Source organism: Xiphophorus hellerii, chromosome 4 (assembly GCF_003331165.1).
Source record: "Xiphophorus hellerii strain 12219 chromosome 4, Xiphophorus_hellerii-4.1, whole genome shotgun sequence".
NCBI classification, from domain to species: Eukaryota; Metazoa; Chordata; class Actinopteri; order Cyprinodontiformes; family Poeciliidae; genus Xiphophorus; species Xiphophorus hellerii.
The window spans coordinates 14,227,239-14,248,411 of NC_045675.1; the positions used below are offsets into that span (position 1 = coordinate 14,227,239).

General features: G+C 39.1%; 2 protein-coding genes across 4 annotated transcripts in view; both read left to right on the forward strand.

Annotated features, from left to right (window-relative positions):
- The window catches only part of hipk3b (homeodomain interacting protein kinase 3b), a 37,642-nt gene extending 30,063 nt beyond the window's left edge, over window positions 1–7,579 (forward strand). The window contains exons 10-17 of one of the 2 annotated variants that reach the window (XM_032559922.1): window positions 583–707; window positions 964–1,131; window positions 1,218–1,550; window positions 1,635–1,781; window positions 1,873–2,132; window positions 3,351–3,402; window positions 4,238–4,371; window positions 5,766–7,579. In XM_032559922.1, the coding sequence (XP_032415813.1) occupies window positions 583–707; window positions 964–1,131; window positions 1,218–1,550; window positions 1,635–1,781; window positions 1,873–2,132; window positions 3,351–3,402; window positions 4,238–4,371; window positions 5,766–6,274 (1,728 nt within the window). In that variant the 3' untranslated portion in view covers window positions 6,275–7,579. The remainder of the gene's footprint in view (window positions 1–582; window positions 708–963; window positions 1,132–1,217; window positions 1,551–1,634; window positions 1,782–1,872; window positions 2,133–3,350; window positions 3,403–4,237; window positions 4,372–5,765) is intronic. The other variant, XM_032559923.1, reaches the window with a different exon arrangement.
- A 5,109-nt stretch (window positions 7,580–12,688) lies between these two features.
- Window positions 12,689–21,173, forward strand: part of kiaa1549lb (KIAA1549-like b) — a 69,672-nt gene continuing 61,187 nt past the window's right edge. The window contains exon 1 of one of the 2 annotated variants that reach the window (XM_032561143.1): window positions 12,689–13,352. In XM_032561143.1, the coding sequence (XP_032417034.1) occupies window positions 13,121–13,352 (232 nt within the window). In that variant the 5' untranslated portion in view covers window positions 12,689–13,120. The remainder of the gene's footprint in view (window positions 13,353–21,173) is intronic. The other variant, XM_032561142.1, reaches the window with a different exon arrangement.

Sequence of the window (21,173 nt, forward strand, 5' to 3'; positions counted from 1 at the left end):
CCACGTTTCATTGTTGGGATGGTGTGGTCACAGTGATGTGCTGTGCTACTTTTGCTCCATGTGTAGCATTTTGGTCTAATCTGACAAAAAAAAAATTGTATCACATGTTTGCTGTGTCCCCTACACAAGATGTGACACTTCTCTGTAATGCTCTCTAACAAGTGCCAGTAGCCAACAGAGAACAGCTGCATTTATACTTAGATTATCTTTCACACAGGCTCTATTTTTGCAAATAAATGACTTCTGTAGGAGGTTGTTTTGCACTGAATTTTATTTAGAGGTATTAAATTAAAAGAGGCTGAACTCATGTGCACATCACACACTCAGACATTTACCTGCAAAAGTTTTGAAAATCTTGCATATTTTTTCCTTACTTTTCCCATCTCTGTGCTGCTTTGTGTTGCTCTGTCACATAAAATTTTCATAAAAATATTAAGCTGTTTGGTTGTGATCTGACAACATGTTAAAATGCTGTGAATATATTCCCAAGACACTAGTATTTAGGCTGAGAGACTGAGGTAAAGTGTATTCCTAATTGAAGTAGGTCAAACATTCAGTTGCTATTTTCCGACACACTGACAGGCCTGGTCGAGCCGTGCCCAGCAGATCTTGGTGCCCACTTGGCAGCAGGTTACATCTGTCCCCCCACCATCAACCACACTGGCTTCTGACACTGTGACTGGCACACAGAGATTAAGTGACTGGGGGTGAGAAATCTTTCTACTTTATTATTACATATCCTTGATGTAACATACTTTCATTGTAAAGCCTTATATGTACAGCTTTTTATTTGATGTATTTTTTATTTTTTTTTACTTTTGGTTGCCATACTTAAGGAATGGATGTAGTAGGCTGAAGCTGTATTGTTTCCTCCCCTTGATGTTAATGATGCCTGACTCAAAGCTGACCTTTGACATTCAGAATTTGTGCTGAAAGCTTTCGGCTTTTATTTTCTTATTGCAGGAAAGTGCGTCCCCATGGTAACCATTTCAGCTCCATGATTGCACACCCTCAGCCATTCCTAACCAACCAAATGACCATGTCCACCCACCAGCCAGTCAACATAGGCATCGCACATGTGGTGTGGCCACAGCCAGCGGCAAACAAGCGAGCAAAGCCTTGTGTGAACAGGTACTTCACATGGAATGTATCCTTAAGAAAGACATGAAAACATGCACCTATGGGAACTGACAACCTTTTTTCTATTCGTTGTGCAGGGGCAGCAACACCTCCCAAAACACAAACATCCAAAATGTGGCATGCCAGTCCCCAAAAATGGCCGACACAGCAAAGAATGTGGAGGAAATTGAGGAGGAGGGAGCCAGATGTCAAGAAGAAGGGCGCGCCATAGGAGAGGGGCGAGCGGAGGATCAGGTCGAGGAGGACGATGAGGAGAGCTGCTGTAAAGTGGAGCCAGACTGCGAGGAGCTCTCGGTTTCGCAGGAACAGCGGCAGGAAATGTTGATCTCTGGCCTTGCCAGTCCAACTGTTAGTGTCATCAGTATCAGCAGCGATGAAGAGGAGGATGCACAAAGACACTCAATGGGGGAGTAAGTACTGAGCATCAGGCTCAGTTTTCTGTTTCTCGTTCTAAAGGCTTTTGCATCTTATTTTTACTCTGCTTACCAACACAGGTGTAAGGGCAGTGCAGATTGTGAAGCATGTCAGAGCACCATCAGTATGGAGAGAGTATGTTCTCTTAGCAGTCCAGACAGCACGCTCAGCACCAGCTCTTCAGCTTCAGCCCAGTCCAACAACTCCCCATGCAAACAACCCAATAGGTAAAGCTCTACTTTTGGTCACGTTTTTACATCCAGGGCATTTAGACATTTTGAATTCAACAGAAACAGCTGATTTACCAACCTTTTCCAGCATGTCGGATGACGAACAGGAGAGCGGTTGTGACACGGTGGAGAGCTCGCCTGCCTCGCACAACTCTGGCCACAGCAGCAGTCCCTTTACCGAGCGCCGCTACATCGCCAACAGCAACCAGAACTGTGAGCCGCGTGTGGCGTGCGTTGCCCCTGAAACTGAGCCCAGCAAGCCTACAGTACGCACCGTTGTGGTGCCTCCAATGCGGGTGCAGAACAATAACAACAACTGTTCTATCAGCGAAACACCTGGAAACACAGGTAAATCTTGAAGTGTAAGGTTTTTATAACAGAAATGCATTTAAATGTTTGTTTCCTTAAAGGATATATCATTATTTTTGTGCCTAACCATTGACTACCATTGTTACTCTTAACCCCAAGGCCATCAGCCCTCCTGTTTCTCCTGACAACAGAGACTTGAAGTGATTGAGCAAGTCTCACTTTTTCTCCACATAATCTGCCCGTGTTTTAGTCATGAGGGTTTTTCTCCACTACAGTGATGAAGCTGACAAAACGTCATTCCTCTCCATCAGAGCTCTCAAGAGCTCTGTAGAACTGTATGTAGCTAGTCAAAATACTCAAAGATATCTAATGTCAAATGTTATCCTTCCTTTGACTCAGGCACAGTAGAAAAAAATTTGCTGCTTCAGCAAATATTCAATGAATAAAAATTTTTTTTGCTGTGATAAACTTATAGTTCACTAACAAAAGTTCAGGTGTCTTTGGTCATTTGGATGTTGACCACTTGAATTATCAGTCATAAACTTAAACTGTTATGTCTTCATCCCTCAGTTTTGGGTTCTTTCTTCTATTAATTTAAGATTTCAGTTGTTTTATAGCCTTGGAACAAATTGTTTGAAACAGACTGGTTTTGGCTGAGTGAAGAGAACTCCATCCTCCTGACCTTTGATTTCGTCCATGAAGTACACCCATGTTTCACTACATAGATGATTTCTATGGAAGAATTACTCACTACATTAATTTATCTGTTCTTTTACCTGGAAAACAATTTGTTCTGTGATTTCCGAGAGATGTACAGGCATTTTGGTTTGAAACAATATGTCAGGCTTCACAGATGCAAAGCCACAATCTTAACAGGGCATGACTCAAAAGCTTCCTCTTATTTATGAAGAACGTGTTTGAATACCTAAAGGTTGATTTTATTTATTTGTGTTTCAAACTAACATTTCTGGCACTAAAATATGTTACATGTCCTTTAAATTTGAATTTATCCATTGTTGTGGAATAGGAGTCAGGTACAATTTCCAAAATTGTCTGAAGGAATCAGTGTGGTTTGATGGAAACATATTTTCCCTCTAATATAAATTACAGCTTGAAATAACCAAAATAATGGGACATCTTTCCATCGTGTTGCTATGTTGTTTTTGATGGTATTATCCACTCAGACAGCTACCAAGTGCTTAAGTACGTTATGCGAGGTCAAAGGTCTGGTCAACAGTGCTGCTGTCTGCTCCACAGGTCACATGGCCTGGGATTATGCTGTGTTAGTAGGCCACAGAGGTTCTCACAGGTGATTATGGGTTCCCTGCTGTGACGAATCTGCTCTGATTTCTGATGTGAACACTTGCATGATGACTACATTTCTCTAAATCTGAGATCTGCTGAAACTGTGTGGATCTGCACTTCTCAAATCTGCGTAGTACATGTGTAATAACCAGCAAATGTTCAATGCTCTGAAAAAAAAAATAGGTAAAAGTTTATTATTTTCTTGCTATTTTAAAAAAACTAATGTTTGAAGTGTAGCTTTTATGCTGCTACGCATTATCTCTGTGGGCTTTGTAACTGCTGTGAAGAGTAATTTAAGTATGACTTTTTTCTGAGTTTAGAAAGTGAAGTGTTTGGCTTTAAATCCTAAAAGAAAAATCATATAGACTCATTTTGCTTTCTTGTCAATGGCGTATCTCTCCCCTGCCTTTAAACTACTACAAATGAAGCCCAACATAAAAGGGCAGATCTCTCTATTTTAGTCCTGGAAGATTTATTTATAGCAAACAATCTGACCCTCAACATAAGCTTTATGATCAAGCTTAGTTAGAAACCTCTCCTCTTCTTCAAAAATACTTCTATTTATACTCATCTATGCTTTAAGCTTTGGAACTGATCCCACACAGCTGAAATCTCTGATAAGCCCACAGAGCTGCAAATGTTTCCAAGTGGGTACCGAGATATGCTGTGCATTTGCAGTTGTTGCAGTTGGATACATGCTCCAACTCAAGTCCTGTTTGCTTGTTATATCCTTTCTGACACCAAGACCTGAGCACCAGTATTTCTGTATTCACGTGTTATCCCCTCTCTCTGTCTCTCTCTCTCTCTGTCTCCTGTTACATGACCTCTCTCGGTCTTAGAGTCTTCGTGCCACTCCAAAGGGCGAGGCATTCCTGGGCGACAGCATCACCACTCCACACCGCTCCTCAACAGGCCTCAGAAAATCGGCCCCGTGTTCCAGCCCCAGCAACAGCAGCCTATAGGCTTTGGGCAGGTGAGGAAATTCACAAAGAAAATCAGTATTTAAAAGGAGAGTAATGGTTGCACTTCTACACTGTTAAAGGGTTATTAAATGCAGAAAACAGTTGCACTTCATCAGTCGAGCTTAATTTTGCAGCATTGGCATCGGTCTGATGAGAGCTAATTAGATTTTATTGAGTGCAGCTTTGTTATGATGAGCTTAGTATCTCTTGGTAGAAAGACATGCTTCACCTTCTTAAATAGATCAATGACAGGAGTGCACATGCTCTAGCTCGCAGAAAGCTGCTGTACTTCCTTGCAAATGTATTGCTGATTTTTGCTTGTCATCTTTTTCTTTTTATACCACTGCCGGTTTAGGGTATTAACATTTAGCATCTGTGTATTTTGAGGGGAGGCGTTGAATCTGACAAGAAGCTGGCAGTTTGTTATGAAGGGTGACTTCTGAAGATACTTGGGTGTTTGTGACTGCATGTGGGCAATCAAGAGCCGTAAGGAGAACATTTGAATCGCAAATGTTGTCTTTTTGTGCCAGTGCGTGTGATTAGTTTTCAACTTCATGTTATAAATGGAACTTTATTCACTCCACTATCTGTTCTGATGTACACACTCCTAATTATTGAACAGTTCCACTGTATAGTACTGTGTCTTGCTTGTTTTAAGTGCAAAAATCAGACGATGTTTTTTGCCATGATCTGCGATTGTAAAGTCAAAAACTGAATAAAATAGGAAATGTTGTTTTCTGTGTATTAAATGAATCAAAAACAGATTTATTACATTGTAACTTTTTTTGAGTTGAGCAAAGACTGAAACTGAAATTCTGGATCAGTGTGAGAAGCCTGTAAAGTAAACCATTATGATGATGGCTCCATACTTAAAGTAATAAACATCCACGGAAATCTCAATCAATCAATTAAACTTTATAACAGACTCTTCTGCACAATAACACGCAAAATATATAATAGAATCTAAGAACACACGTACAAAAACACATGCAAAACATAATTTAAATTGATCAATTTAAAAACAAACAGTGCATCCTGAAACTGAATGAAAGGAATCAGTGCAATTTGTGATCACTACAACAATATTGTTTGCAGGACAGATCAAAGGTTTTATGAAATTTACATTGTTGGGAGGGTTTTAAATGTATAAGCACAAAGCAGCTTAAGTGTAACTGAACAGAAGCTACAGCAATTTTTCTAAATATCATCGCCATTTATTTAATCATTAAAATGATAACAGGAAAATTTGTCCTGCTGGGTTCTGCAAATGGCAGTCCCAGTTCATTTTGTCTTATTTTATACCAGCACTTCTCGTATTGAAAACTAGCAGGGTCGCCTGCATAAATAATAAATAGAAGCCAAGATTATGTGCAATAAACTACAGATATGTTCTTCTCTCCCTCAGGTCCAGCATTTCACTTCATGCCACCAAGAATGGAACGGGAACTTTGCCAACCGGCGACCACAGGCGTACATCCCTCCCACCATGCATGGGCACACCTTCACACTTTCCCACAGCAGTCCAAACCACACAACAGGCGCCCACCCCCACCTTGGGGGCCACCCGCATTCTCAGCCTACCCTGTTGTCGTACCCTCCGTCTGGCCCTCTGGTTACAGCGGCCCCCGTGGCCCACCTGCTGGCTTCCCCTGGCACCTCCCGCCCCGTCCTCCAGCCCACGTATGGCATATCCCACCCGGCAGGCATTGTGCACCAAGTGGCAGTGGGTATCAACCCCCGGCTGCTCCCCTCCCCCACCTTGCATCCACAGAGCCAGTTCAAGCCCCTTTTCCCCCCGCACTCTTACATCGCCTCGCCTGCTTATGGCAGTTTCCCCCTCAGCCCCACCAAACTAAACCAGTACCCCTACATCTGAGTGTGGCTCTGGTACCTTTCCTACCACCTGGGGGCTAAGCAGGGCAGCATCCCATCCTAAACCACAAACAACATGGTTTTCATTTCTAATAAAAAACCATGGCACAACCACAGAGAAAACAAGCTATTTTTTGAATCATGTCGACTTGGTTGTAATTGAACTTTTAAGCTTTAAAAAAAGAAGAAGAAAAAAAAGAGTTCCAACGGTGGAGATGATCTGGCAAAAATTAAGAAGGAAATAATGTATGAATGATTGAATGATAGAATGAATGAGTAGTTAAACTCACACTTAATGTGTTTTGCACATTTGATATATCTTTGCATTGGATCTTCTACGAATACTCCTCAAGACAGATGAATAATTGGGGTGTTGTTGAATAGTTAGAAAACCCCCCGGTCCCAGCTATTTTTCTACATTGCCTTCTTATGTGTGCAAGACACATCCATATTTGTAAAGCCATCCCAGTCTCTAGCTCTAGATCGACAGATGCACATGTTGTCCACGGTGTATGTTGTACTGCGTTTGAAGTATTTGTACCTTTTCGGTGTCTTTTGATGTTCGCAATGTCAAGTCAATTATCCGATTTAAATAGGGTTGTTCATCACGCTGCATGTGGTCTTGCATGAGCAAAAATGTAAACGGAAAGATGCATAGACGTTGCTCTTATTGTTTGTGTCACAAGACTCGCTGCATTGTATAACTGTCCCCAGCCATAGTGCCTTACATATTTGAGGTTGTTAATGTTACTACTTATATATGACTATATTCATGAATATTAATGTACTGGACTGCAGCACTTGAAATTCCAATCAGTCGATGCATCCTATGTGTGAGTATATATATGCACATGTGTATATGTTCCATGCATAGCCTGCATGGATGTGATGTATCGCGGACAGCGGTGCTTATTTTTCGGAGTCTTTGTATATTTCAGTGTGTAGTGAGTTCCTTTTCTGTTCTTTCAAGAAGAACGGCATGCTTTGCTGTTGCGAATGCCTGCTGTTTCCTTAAACACGTTTGACTTTTTTTTTTTTTTTGTCCTCTGTTTCCGAATGAACTAGTGTACAAAGTGCAAGTACTGGATATTGCTTAACATTTGATAATCACTTTCTATTTAGTGAAACTCTTACTACTAACAGTATTTGTACTGTTTAAAAACGGCAATACAATCTAAATAGTTGTCTGTTATATATTTCTTTGCTTTTTTTGTCTTTCTAATTTTATTTGGAGTGTTTTCACTTTGTTTTTAGATGTTTAGAAGTGTGACGGGCATGGCTTTGATTAGGTAAGATTAAAAAAAAAATAAATGCAAATTCGTTTTACGGTATGGAATATTCTTAGCCTGAGCAAACCATGCAGTATTTGATATACACACATATATGACATATATTATAGAGCTAGAATATTTAGTACAGATGCTTGTTAAGGTGTGAGGTAATTGTGTGCAATTCTCTCGTTTATGCATGTGTGACAAAGTTAACTTTTCCCCTTTATATTGATACCATTTGTTAAAGGCTTAATGCTTATCAGTGTCAACTACTTATTTTATACATTCCGTCAGGGAGAAAGTATATATATATGTATATATATATATATATGCAGTATATATATATATATATATATATATATATATATATATATATATATAAAGTGCTGTGTTTTTATTTTCTTTATTCATTTAGAGTGGTAATCAAAAAATGCACACACCCCTGTTCAAATGGCAGATTTTGTGATGTGCAAAAATAAGTGTATAATGAATTATGATGAACAACTGCCCTAAACGTGTATCATCTTTAATATGACATTGTGGAAAAAATGTGAAAGCTAAACACCTCTTGTAACTTGATTGCATATCTCTAATTGATTCACTTTGTTGAAGCACCTTGTCAGTCATTTTCAGTCTTCCTAAGTTTACTCAAGTGAGTTGGACAAACCAGAAATGAAATTCAGCTGCCTTGTAGGATTTTACCTTTATTTGGTCATTTACATCCAATAGGTAAAGCCCTAATTTGCAGACACGTTACCTGGAAAGAACATTTATCTACCAGGATATCAGATCACCATAGTGGAGGTGTTCACTGATGGTTGGAGAATAAATAGGACAATAAGGACTTTACATAAACTGAAGTTTTTATCAAAACTAATGAAAAGAAGAAACTGAAACTGGATACAGAGTCTGTCAAAAGACTAACAACACCAAAGGAGCTGCAGGAATTTTCAAAATAGTGGCTGCATTTCTTGTCACAGAATCAATTAGTCTGATGAAACTATATTTCCACTTTTCTTCTATGACTCCAAATGTCATGTTCAACATATCAAAGAGATCAAAAGAATATTGTACCAACAGTGAAAGATGGCGGCGGCGGCATCATACTGTAGGGTTTCGTCTTAAATGGAACTGATGTGTCGAAGTTGATAAAACTGTAAATAGTAAAAAAATCCCAAAATGTTCATCCAGAAAGTTGAAGATGAAGACTGAGTTTGTTTTTCAGCACCATAGTGAACGTTAGCATGCACCCTAATCAACAAAAAAATGACTTCACCGTAACAAAAAGAAAATCTGAAAGGCTTAGTCTGGAAGTTAAATTTGACAAAAAGTCTGTGGGGGTTAATCTGTGGGAAGACGGATGGGGACAAGAGATGTTTTCATAATCTGACAAGTTTAGCTTGCTATCGTGGGCATAGATTAGTCAAGACGTGGCTTAATGATGGACTGAGGGAGACTGAATACTGACATTGAATCCAAAGATGTTTCCACAACGTATTCTTTTAAGGGTGTGGATATTTTGGCAGGCAGGTTGTCTTTTAGTTAAATTTTACTCAACCCAGACCTTTTAACATGGGTGTGTTCTCTTTTGGGAGCCAATGTTTTAATTTGTTGTGTGTATTTTTTTTTTTCCCCTTTACTTCTGTCTTTTGTTTTTCAAATGACGTTGCTTGTGCAGCACCAAAGACTGTAATTCATATATTGAGCAAGGTAGCTATTCTGTTTGCATAGACCTCAGTTATACTGTAGTTGTAGAATGAGGTTTTGTTCAAAGAAAAAAAAAAAGTTATATTTAAAAAGAAAAAACCGAAAAAAACAGCTGATGTTTTGTCTAGCTTATTGGGCAATTAACAAGTCGTATCATTTCTTTCTTGAATGTATCATAGATAAGCTGCTATATGATGATTGCCACTTCAATAGCTGTGAAATTAGGTGATTTCTCTCTGAGTTTAAACCTAGCGTTTTGTATAGGTCCCTAATTATCTGAAATAGAAGTGGTTTTGATTTCTGTGTTTGCATTCATTTTCGGAGTGTCACTGTAACTACTGTATTTGCTGATGATGAACATTAGTTGGATTTGTTGTTCCTCGGGGTGCGTGTTTTTTCAGCATCAGTATTTTATCCTTATTAACCTCTTGGGCTCGTCACTGCATATAAATGATGTATCGATGTAACTTAAGTTTTTTATGTTTTCATATCGATGTTTTGTACACATCTGAAGCTGTAGCTTGCAGGATTGATTTAACTTTCTCATTGCACGAACACCGTGTATTACCAGTACTCTTTTTCTGAGTCATGGGAGCACTGTGAGATGCCAGAAAACAAACAACACCAAAAAAAACAAACTACGAGTCCAGTGTGCCCCTTTCACACTTGTCGTGAAGCACTTACAGCTAGTGAGGCTTGGAAATGTTTGATTAAAGTAAGAAACATAAATTTACCCCCAATGCTTTTGCTCCAAAACAGTTTTCACAACTTGTTTTATGTCAAAAATGATTACAAGTATTTATTGCAACCTTTTGTATCTGTTCAATGTTCTATCTGCTTAGAATATCAGTTGGATATTCTAACCTGCCTTGCGTTTAGATCGCTCTCCCCTTTATGAGTGACTCATATCAAAGTGTTTTTGTCAGTGCGAGGCGGTGGCCGTTGTTATGTGTCCTTTACTGAAACTGCGACAGTGTAAGCAGCACTGTGTATGTGCCTTGAGATCCAGAAAAGCGAACGAACGAAGAAGGCAGAGAATCCAACCCCACGATCATGTAGAAAGTCTCTTAGCGGCCGCTCTACCAAAGAGAGAGGGGAAACAAATTCAAAAGTAGGACTTTGTCATAGAGTCATGCTAGAGAATTTGATCCGCTCCTCTCTCAGATAGTCCACAAAAAAAGCCTCTGTGTGACAACAGGCTGATAAAATAACCCACAGTTAGACTGAATGATATGATGCATGGTGGTCTTCAGATAGTCACTCTGGCTGAACAGCAGATGCAATACTTTCCATTGTGCGGTCGTTGCACCACAAAGTGTTCTTAGATAATCTCCACGCTTTACGTTACCTTGCATGAACACATGCACACTTCGCTTCACTTTTGTCTTCTGTCATGCAGATTGAGGCTAAGTTGGAGCAACTAGAGCACAGCTGACAACACTGGTCTTTTAAAATCAAAGAAGCTAAAGTGTTTTTGTTTGGTTTTTTTTCGTCTGGTTGTTGATTTCGTGCTCCAGGTGGAAACTGCCCTCTACATTCAAACAACGACCCTGATGCATCTTTGTGTTTTTAGAGTTTTATTTTTTTCTTAGCCGTTTGTTTTACTGATCACATTCAAATGTCACTTTGGGAAAGAAATCTTGTGATGATGAGGCATGAACTAGATACATTAGTGCTTGAGATAGGTCCCCAATAATAAGCATGTGAAATGTAATCTGTGTTTTGACTCCTTCAAAGCTTATTCACCAGCAACGCGCCTGCATCAACTCTCCCGTATTTGTCACACAAAACAATGGATGCAAGAGGAGAGAAATCTTTACACTCTTTTCCATTTTATTTTAATTGATTGAAATCTTTGTTCATGGATTTTGGAGGCTTGTGGTCACGTTTAGCAGATAAAACAGCTATCTGTAAAATGTCCAGTTGTTGAAATTACTGATTTTGGTAATGACATTATTGTCCTTTAGAACTTTTTCTTCAGGGTCTCTTATTGATCTAAATGTGCTACTATGTAACTCTTTGATTTGATTGAACAAGGATTGTTTTTCTCAAGTTCTTTTCAGTCTTCTGGTCATCTCTCTCAATTTCAGAGTTAATTCACACTGCAAGTTATGGAATCACCTGTTTAGATTGCTCTTCAATTAGACTTTATTATGAAATCTGAACTGTTACTGTTTTAATACCTGTAGATTTTTTGTGGCTTTGTTTTTATGTTTTGTTTGCTTTTTTTCTTTTATTTTTTGATTTTGTGCTACACTAGTTTGCCATGTAGCAATTGCACTGTGCAATATTTACAGTATGAGGACTGGGAAAACTAACTCTATGGATGTGATGTCTCTTATACAGTTTGCGATAGTGTTTCCTCTAGTTCTCAGTGATTTAGGTGTGACCAAGCCTTCTCTACTTTGTCACATTAAGCGGGTTTTCCAGGTGACTCTTTTGGTGAGTGTCAAAATAAGACTTTATGGTGTATTATTGTTAAAATTCACTTTGAATTAAAAAAGATCTATTGATGCAGCCCTTTCTGTGTCCTGACTCTTCCTCCATCACCCACTTTCATGGTCAATTTATTTTACTAGGGCAAGGAGCACAAAAGTTGACAAGACAAATTATATAATTGTTTATAGTTTTGAATTGTTTTTGTATGACAGAGCAATTATCTAAATATCCTTATTTATACATTTAGTTTAGAAAAATATTCATGGATGTGTATTTAGTACTAATCTTTCAATAATGAAAATACCATTTATAAAGCACATTTATAAAATTAAATTAGAATTTAATTTAATTTTTGGGAGGTTTTAATACACTCAAATTATGTTTTGGTCACTATTTGCATACATTTTTATATCATTGTGTTTTAATAATATTGAGATAAATTACTTTTTAAACACAAAGTTAGTAATATTTGCAGTGTTAATGTTATGCTAGTTTTAAGATAATGTTAGAAATTATGGAATTAAATAGATCAGAAGACCATTGATGTTCATTGTGTGTCCCTATCCATGGGCATATGTTAATAATTAAATAACATTTGAATATTATACAATAATAAGTTTTATCATATGTCCATATACAATTGTAAATTAAGGTTAACTAAATAAGTGTTAGGAGTAATATTTATAATGTTAAAATCTAAAAAAATACTTATTCCATAAGTTTCTATGTGGTGCTGTGAATTAGAAGTGTGTCATCAACTTGTGTCTTTTGAGTCAAGGGTGCCATCTTGTGGAGTTAAAACGGTACAACAACCACGGCTGTAAGTGCCTTCTCTCGTTATGCCAACAACAAGCCTGATGAGATTGACAGTAGCTAAACTTTGAAATGACATTCATAGTAGAAGTGTGGCTTTTGTGTGTGTGGTTTACTTCATAGGTGAACGAGGCCAGTAATTCAAAACAAAAATTGGCCAGTTTGATCCAAACACAGCCAGCAGAGGGCGCCCTGCAGACAGGTCAGCTTTGACTTTCTATACAGATGCTATTTTGTTTCAGCCTGGCCAGAGGAGTACAAGACCTAAATGAGCCACCCACTCGCCGAGCTCCGTGGAAATATGCTTACTTTGGTGGTGACTGAATGTCCTCTACACTCAACTCAGTGACCGTCATCCATCAGGAGCGGGTCTGAGAGAGCCACTTCACCTCCAGCGGCTAAATGTCAAACCTCTGGGCAAAGTGAGAGCGCCACTCTGCGCCACACGGTGATGATGGGTGGACCAAGCGCAGCGGAGCGATAAGGGCGCATTTCTTAATTTCCCTTCAACGTCGCGTTCCCCACTTCCCCTCGTCCTTCTATCCAGCCCTGGACACACGACGTGACCCAGTGACGGCCGTGTTTCCCCCCGTTCACACACGTGGATTGATCCAATGCATTATTTACGAGCGAAACTTCAGCAACTTGTCCACTGGATATGGCTCCCGGTGTGAGGAGTGATGGGCGGGCGGGTCATCCCGAAGTACCGGGAGCCTGCGGGGCAGACGCCTATGATGGATGCTCACCGCGCAGGAGGGAAGCCGGAGGAGACAGGGGGAGGAGGTGTTTGAGGAGCGGTTTGCGAGCCGGAGCAGCGGGGATGCTCTCATACTGCCTGCTGTCTTTGGCTCTGCTTTCACTCCTTGTCCGGTGCGCTGTGGCCGCAGAGGGTAAGCTCAACGCCGAGCAATGCGCTCCAAACACGCTGAGGCGCATGCTGATCTGTTGCACCAACGTCTTTCTGCATTAAACCTGCCCTGCATGTGGTATTTACTGTTAGCAGGATGGAAAAAAAAAGAGCACACTGGGTGGAAAATGGATCTTTTGTTTTACACAGGCAGCGTTTTGTAACCCACTGCAGGGTGCATGAATCCTGGGCTGTGCAGATGGAGCTGCAGTTGGATGAATAGCTTGATAAATCATTTTTTAAAAGGAAGGGGTAAAAAAAAAAAAAAAAACTTCTGTCATTTAACCATCTCAATGTGTTTTTCATATGCTGGAAGACGCTGCTGTTGACATAAGATTGACTGCTGTCATTGACTGACCTATTGGCTGGTAAAATATCTTAAGGACCCTGACATGTCAGTATTTCAGATTGTGGTGATTCTGGCTATCTCTCTCCTACACCTGCAGCCATTTAACTTCTTTGTCTCACTGATCTGATTGCACTGCACAGACCTAGACAAGCTGCACTCACAGCCATTTCATCATCATCCCTTCCCCTCAGTCCAACTTTACTACCTCATTGTACTTGAGTTGTTATCAGTGCAAATTGTTACAGTTCCATTTAAGTTGCATTTCCACTACAGGGGTTATTAAACAGTATCATTGTTTGTAACGAGCTGCAGGGAGTTATTCTGGGAATGCCGTGCATTTACAGGGCAGTCTGTTTTCAGAGCATCTGGGACAGCACTAATGACACACATTCTCATGCCCATTGTGGGTCTGTTTGTCTCAGTGGGCACGCGAGGCAGCTGAGGTAAGTCGGGCCGACTTTGCTGCCGTTCTTCCTTCAACATTTTGAGCAAGTCTTTTCCTGTAAAGGACAGTTCCTCTCTGCAAGTGCACTGATTTGGCAGTATTCCACTTTGCTCGTGCAATTCTTTATGCCACTTCAGCACAGATGGCCCTGAAGGTCTCTGTATGCATCCACAACTAAAAGGAGAACAAAACAAGATGCTCCTTTGCAGGTGCTAAACCAACAGTGGCGCTCTTACCCTTTTCCGGGCTGCAAACTGTGGTGTCGTGGCTGTAGTCTCACCTCTTGGTGATGCACTGCTACAGTAGCACTGTCTCCTCCTCCTTCTCCTCTTCCTCCCATCTCTTTCTCTTCTTCCTCTTTGCAGTCAGCACATCCATTCTTAAACATAAGTGCAGCAGCACCTGAGCTGCTAAATATTTGGTGATGGTACCACACAAGTCCTTTTAATAGTCCCCGAATCCAGATTCAAGAATGTAGAATAAGTGCTACATATAAATAAAGGTTCATTTAGATTTTCGGGACTGTGAAAAACAAAGTGGCCATTATGCTAGACACAAAAACCTTTCCATTAGTCGCAAATTTGAATTAGATTTTGGCTCATTTGGGTTTTTTTGTTGTTGGTTTTTGTCCCACATTTACCTATAATAGGTGCATTGCCAAAAAGTGCTTAAAGTTGCCTACTGATCTGCATATCAGTGTATGTGCACATTTGTAAGTCTGGCTGTGTAAAACCACAGTGAGTGGGTATAACTAGAAAAGTACTCCTCTTCCTAAGGCAGAGACTGACCCCCAGCCCCAACCTCCCACGCTTCTGTTATTGCACACCCCTCCCCACAATAATAATAATAATAATAATAATAATAATAATAATAATATTATAATAATAATAATAATAATAATAATACTAATAATAAACACTCGCACACACATAACCTTCTTCCAACATCTAAGGAAAAACATGAAGGTGGCAGTTTACACATGCCTCATCTAATCTGATAAAGCTTGAAGAGCCTCTCTGAAAGAACAGAATAAAACTGTTCAGCAAAGCTTACTATTCACAAACATTCAAAATTACAAATGCTGTTCAAGTGATGCATGGATACCATAATGAATTTCTGGATTAGTTTTGGATCACTTTAATGACAGAGCCTTCCTAGTATTTTTCTAAATTGGCTTTAGGTTGCTCTTGGCAGCAATAAAAGCATCAGCAAGGTTTAGATATGTGTTTATAGGAATGATTGTCCCTTCTTCCAGGAAAGTATTTGTGAGGTCAGGCACTGATGTTGGATAAGAAGACCTGCCCTAACGCCACTTGATCCCAAAGGCGTTATGTTAGATTGAAATCAGGAGCCTGTGCACTTCAGACAAATATTTCACAACAAAGTTGCTCATTGAAGTATTTCTGAACTGTGCTTTGTGTACTAGTTGACAGTTATGTTGAAAATAAAGGACCAGTCCGCAGACTATCCCCACAAAATCAGGATTATGAAATTGTCCAAATTGTGTTGGTATACAGCAGCATGAAGAGTTCTTTTCACTAAAGGGCTTTGCTCAGCTCCCATACCATAATTTACTCTGCACCAACCATTACATATGATACTGCACATGCAGAGTGTACTCTGCATCCCTAGAGTCAGAGTCAAACATGAAGAAGCAGCATTCAGTTTTTATGCTCCTCTAATCTGGAACAAACTTCCAGAAAAAAACAGCTGGAAAATTGAGTTCCTTCCCTCAAAGGCCCAAACCTCTCTTGTTAAGAGTTGCCTGAGATTAATAGCTGGATTGTTTATTATTATATTTGATGATGATTATTCTTGATGATTTTTATGATGGCATTGACAAAATGTAATGTTTGTTCCATGGTTCATATGTTTTTGTCATGCAAAGCACTTTGTACTGCCTCGTGGCTGAAATGTGCTGTACAAATAACCTTGACTTGACTTAACTCTGTTGCAGTCAGACAAGTTGCAAGCTTCTTGCAACTGCTAAACCCAGACTCTGGATTGCCAGACAGAGTCATGATTAATCTCTACATAGAACACGTCTCCGCTGCTGCTCAAGAGTCCGGCAGTGGCAGCATGCTTTGCACCACTGCATCTGACACTTTGCATTTCACTTAGTGACGTAAGACTTGGATGCGGCTGCTCGGCCATAAAAACCCATTTCATTAAGTTTTCTCTGCTCTATTCCCAAGTTAATCTGAAGGCCACATGGCGTTTGGATGATACTGACTATACAGACAGGTAGCAACTTCTGGACAGGATGTGCCTCATTATCCCATAACTTATGATTAAATGTGGCCCACCACTTTGTGTTTTATATATCCACTAACAACTAACTGTGGAATATTTAGTAGGAAGGAAATGTCACATTGAGACTTATTACACAGGTGGATTTCTCCGAGCCCCTGAAAAATATTAATTCACTGGAAAATATTTGTAGAAGCCATCTGCATACTTAGGCAACTGATTTTATACCCATGTGGTCACTGAAGTTTTTGAAAATGATACATTCTATCATTTGGGGGGTGACCCAATATTTTTTGTATTGTACTTGCACTTTCAACACCTTGAGACCTTCTTTGCATTGTTTATCAAACAAAAACACAATAAAAGTTTCACAGTTAAACCTAAACATGCGGTTTGCATCGCATCATTTGTTTTGTGCAGCAAAAGAATGATTGCTGTTCCGGTTCTCAGTATGCTGAGAACCACAACAGTGTTTAAAAAATCTTGTATCAGAATTTTCTAAGGTCAAAGCAATTTTGGTACAATCACATTTTACCTTACCACTGGTTAGAGAACAATGCAATGTACAGAATCCTCCTATTACACTCACTCAAAACTAATTTGCAGCTTACACAGTTGTGCTAGACTCAAATGAGACTCAGTAATAGTTGGAGGAGCTGAACCAGAGGAAGCTATCAGTCCTCTGATGTCAGAGCAGAACCTTACAGTTACTTATGAGTGCTGACAGCTTTGGAGGGGACTGACCTCATAGAGCTCTCGATTCAAAACGCCGTCCCTAAGCTGCTGCAAGTCATCACTTCCTGCCCAGAGATTTATTGAAATAGACCTAAGAGACGGCTGACAACTGTTTTTTCATCAGACTGCACTTTTTACCTTTTTTTACTTGTGAATGCATTAGTTGACTTGTGACATGCTCTGTGGGTTTTCTCCTTTTACAGCCTCTTCTTGGCCTTTTTCTTGTGTTTGTGAAGAGAATTGATGTTGCTTTTTTCTACTCTTTTTCGGACTTCCGAGAACATTTATGTTGAAGTAAAAAAAAAAAAAAAAAAATCCTGTTTCAGTGTTTCTCTGGTGACCTGCTTGAAGAAGTTTTAATGTTAGTTTTTCCTAGTCTTGCCTTATTGCAGCTGTAGACTTAATGGCAGTTAATTATGCCATTTGTAAACCTGTTAGAGAGTCTTGAGATGTATGCGACGATTCTTTTCTATGCGTGTGATTTCCTTTTCCCCACAGGTTTGGGTTCAGCTGTTTCGGCGTCCACTGGAGGCTCAAACATTTGTCTTAGTGAAGACTTGTCAAGCTGAGAAGTTAATACAAACACACAATCGTGATTTTCTCCAAAAAAAAAAAAGATGTGTGCCTAAAACAGTTTTCTAAATGTGTAATTTGATTGTGGGATACATTTGTTTTGGTAGAAAAAAAAATGCAGCTTCTATTTAGAAACTGTGAAAGAACTTGAAAGCAAGAAAGGAAAACAGAAGAAACTGCATTGTTAGGTGATGAAAAATATATTAGTGTCGGCAATCATTCAGCAAGACTTAGACCATTTGTTGTCTGATCTGGTTGTAAGTCACTCCTATGGTCTTTTGCTTTCTGACAGATTGTAAAAGTCAAAGACATTTTATGTTCCTCACAGCTGTATAGAAAGCAAGCAGCAGGTCAATCTCACATTGACCTGCTGATAAAGATAAAGATAAAGATAGGAAAGGCTTCTAATTAGCATCGTGTACCATCTGCCTTGCATTAAGTTTGGTACAATCAGGGAATATTGCTATTGTGCGACGGGTTATCTCCATGTTTCCCTCTGTACCTTTGAGCCTCTGCGTTCTTTTGTTTCCCTGCGTTTCTCCGGCTGTTTGGCGGAGGCTGATGGCAGATGAAGGGCTTGGCTCTGCTGCTGCTTGAGAAAGGGCAGCAGGCTGGCTGATTTACTGGGACACGCTGTATTGCAGGCTGCTCTGCACAGAGCCGTTGTTAATCACACAGCAGTACACAGAACCACTGCAAAAGATCCCAAACACCGATTGTGTAGTTTGCTTAAGAACATGATTAAAAAAAGAAAGTGTAATTAGGTTCCTACTTGTGGGTGAATAAATGACAACAAAATATTCAGTTGCAATGTCTATTCATTCAGCAATCAACAATCATATCAGTTAAACCCTTGCGTCAACACTGGCATGTCTTGTTTCTCACAATCCTGAGCTTTGGTATTTTTGGGATTTAAAATTGTTCTAGAAATACTTCATTGGATTTTAGTCTAAGCTCTGACTGGGGCACATGAGGACATTCATACACCAAAGCAATACCTTTGTCATCTTGGCTGTGTGCTTAGAGTCAATGTCGTGTTGATGAGATGAGTCGTTGCCTTAGTCAGACCTTTGGAGCACTGTGTGGTAAGAAGTCTTAAAAAGTCTCATTGAATCCAACTGTGCTCACAGAAAAAAAACCATCCCCACAGCATTATACCACCACCACCATTCATCCCAGTTGGGATGCTGCCCAGATATGCTTGTACTTCAGGCCAGAGGATTTTGTTTTTCCTATCTGACAGTCTCTAAAGTGTGTTTCTGGCCACTGTAATGTAAGAAGCTGATTGGTGGAGAGCATTAGCTAAGATTAACCTTCTTGATGAGTCTACCTCCACAAGGGAGCACTTGAAATCACCTTTAGTGACGGTTGTTTTCTTGCTCACCCCTCTGGTCACAGCCTACTTTCCATGCTTGCTCAGTTTCTAGGGAGATTTCTGGTTCCAAATAATGGACTCCTCAGTGCTTTCCTAAAACGTTTAGTGCTACTAAAATATTTCTTGTATCTTTCCTTAGATTTATGCTTTCAGAAAATCCAGACTGCGAACCTCTACTCTACTCACTGACATCATAAATCATGTTCTCTCAGTGATACTTAATGAAGAGCAGAACAGCACAAATGACTTAACTTTATGCACAATAAGCGTATTAACTTTAGGACTACTATTTAATGTAGCTTAAATTAATTTTATGTTCTTGTCTAGAACTTTCTTACTATGTTTAAATATAATTCACATTAGTTTTCAAAACGCCCTTCTGACTCTTTGGTGGTTCATAGAACATTGAGTAAATTTCATCTCTGTACCTGAGAGTAAATACTAATCTAATACTTATATTAAAAAATGTAAATCAAAGGGTTCACCTCTAAGAAGAGTTCTTGATTGTTTAGCAATGTGCCTTCATTATAAAATCAGATGTTGCCGATAGAAAAAAATTAAAGCTCTCTTTCGCTTGATCAGACAAGATTTTGGATCTTTAGTGTCCAAAAACAAAAGAGACAAGTGGCTAGAGACATAGTCATTGAGCACTTTTAATAGGAAGCTGTGCTCATTATAAATGGAAGCACTAAGTGTACTGAAAAGCTTTGCTTTGCATTTCAGCACAGGCGCCTCTGTGGACCGTGGCATTTAACCAAATCCCTTTGAACCACTGGAGGAGGGAATGTGAGATTAGAAAGACATACAAGCACATTCATCAGACATTCATTCAAAAATGTTACAGATTTAATAGCAGGCAAATGGGGGGGCTGCACCATGGATGTTTTGGGAGGAACTGGATCGTTATGTAAGTTGCTGGCGCAATGGGTAAAACTAATTTAAGTAAATTCCAAAACCATTGTAAAAAAAATTGTTTGAGTACAAGAAGGACAGCATATGTACTGTCTAAAAGAAGTGTTTGATTGTAGCATTGTTAAAAAAAATTATTTGGAGTACAAGTGATGTTCATTGCAAATACCATTATTAACAATTGTGAGAACAGTGAATATCAGTACTGTGTCAAGGTACCAAACAACCCTGCTGTTTTCTTTGATCGTGTTTCTTATTATTAGTCTCCAGCAGAATTTATCTGCATAACATAAAGAGAAAAACATTCATGACACACTGGCTTGTCTTCTTAATGTTGTTTTGACCCACAAATGCCTGTAAGTTACAAGTCAAGCAGTTGTGGTCGGCCACAGAAACTAATGTTTAACGTTCATTTTTTCACAGAGTTGTTAATAACTCTAGTTATCATTTTTAATTAGAGAGCGAAACATTCTTGTGTCTGTCAGCTGCTTTTTTGGCTAACTACTTTGTGATTTTATACTACAATGTTATTTGAAACTAATTAGGTGAACACGTAAACGTTAAACCAAAAAAATACATTTCTTTTAAGTATTGAGTTTGTTCAGAAGGCAACTGTTTAGTGTCTCGTGGGCTACAGACTGCTAACAGAAAACACTGGGCGCTAAAAATTCTGGGTTTTTATTTTTTGCTTGAATAAAGCAAAAATAAAATAAAAACAACCTGGCTGTAAAACATTGCATGCAAGTATCTCTATTTGACCTTTTACTTACTTCAGCTGTTACAATCAAAGGCCCTTTAAAATGACCCTGTTGGACCTTTTAGATTAGTGTTAAACGTTTGTCCCACACAGATAACCTTATGAATCTTCCAAGTATGTTTTCTACACATCAGTGTTGCACTAAGTCTAGTTTGAATTCACTTTAAAATTAAATGAACTCTGTAGTGAATTTGTGGTTTTATTTAAAATAACAACATGTTTGAAACTTGAAATAAAATAAAAAAATAGTATCAACCTGAATATTAATTGGCTCATATTGCCTAAAGAATGTGGCAGATAATAATGATAATGAACAGTATAATTAGTGTTTTGATTTTTTATCTTTATCTGTATGTTTCTTTACTTAGTTATAAACAAAGTGGTAACTTGCATTAATATAACAAATGTGAC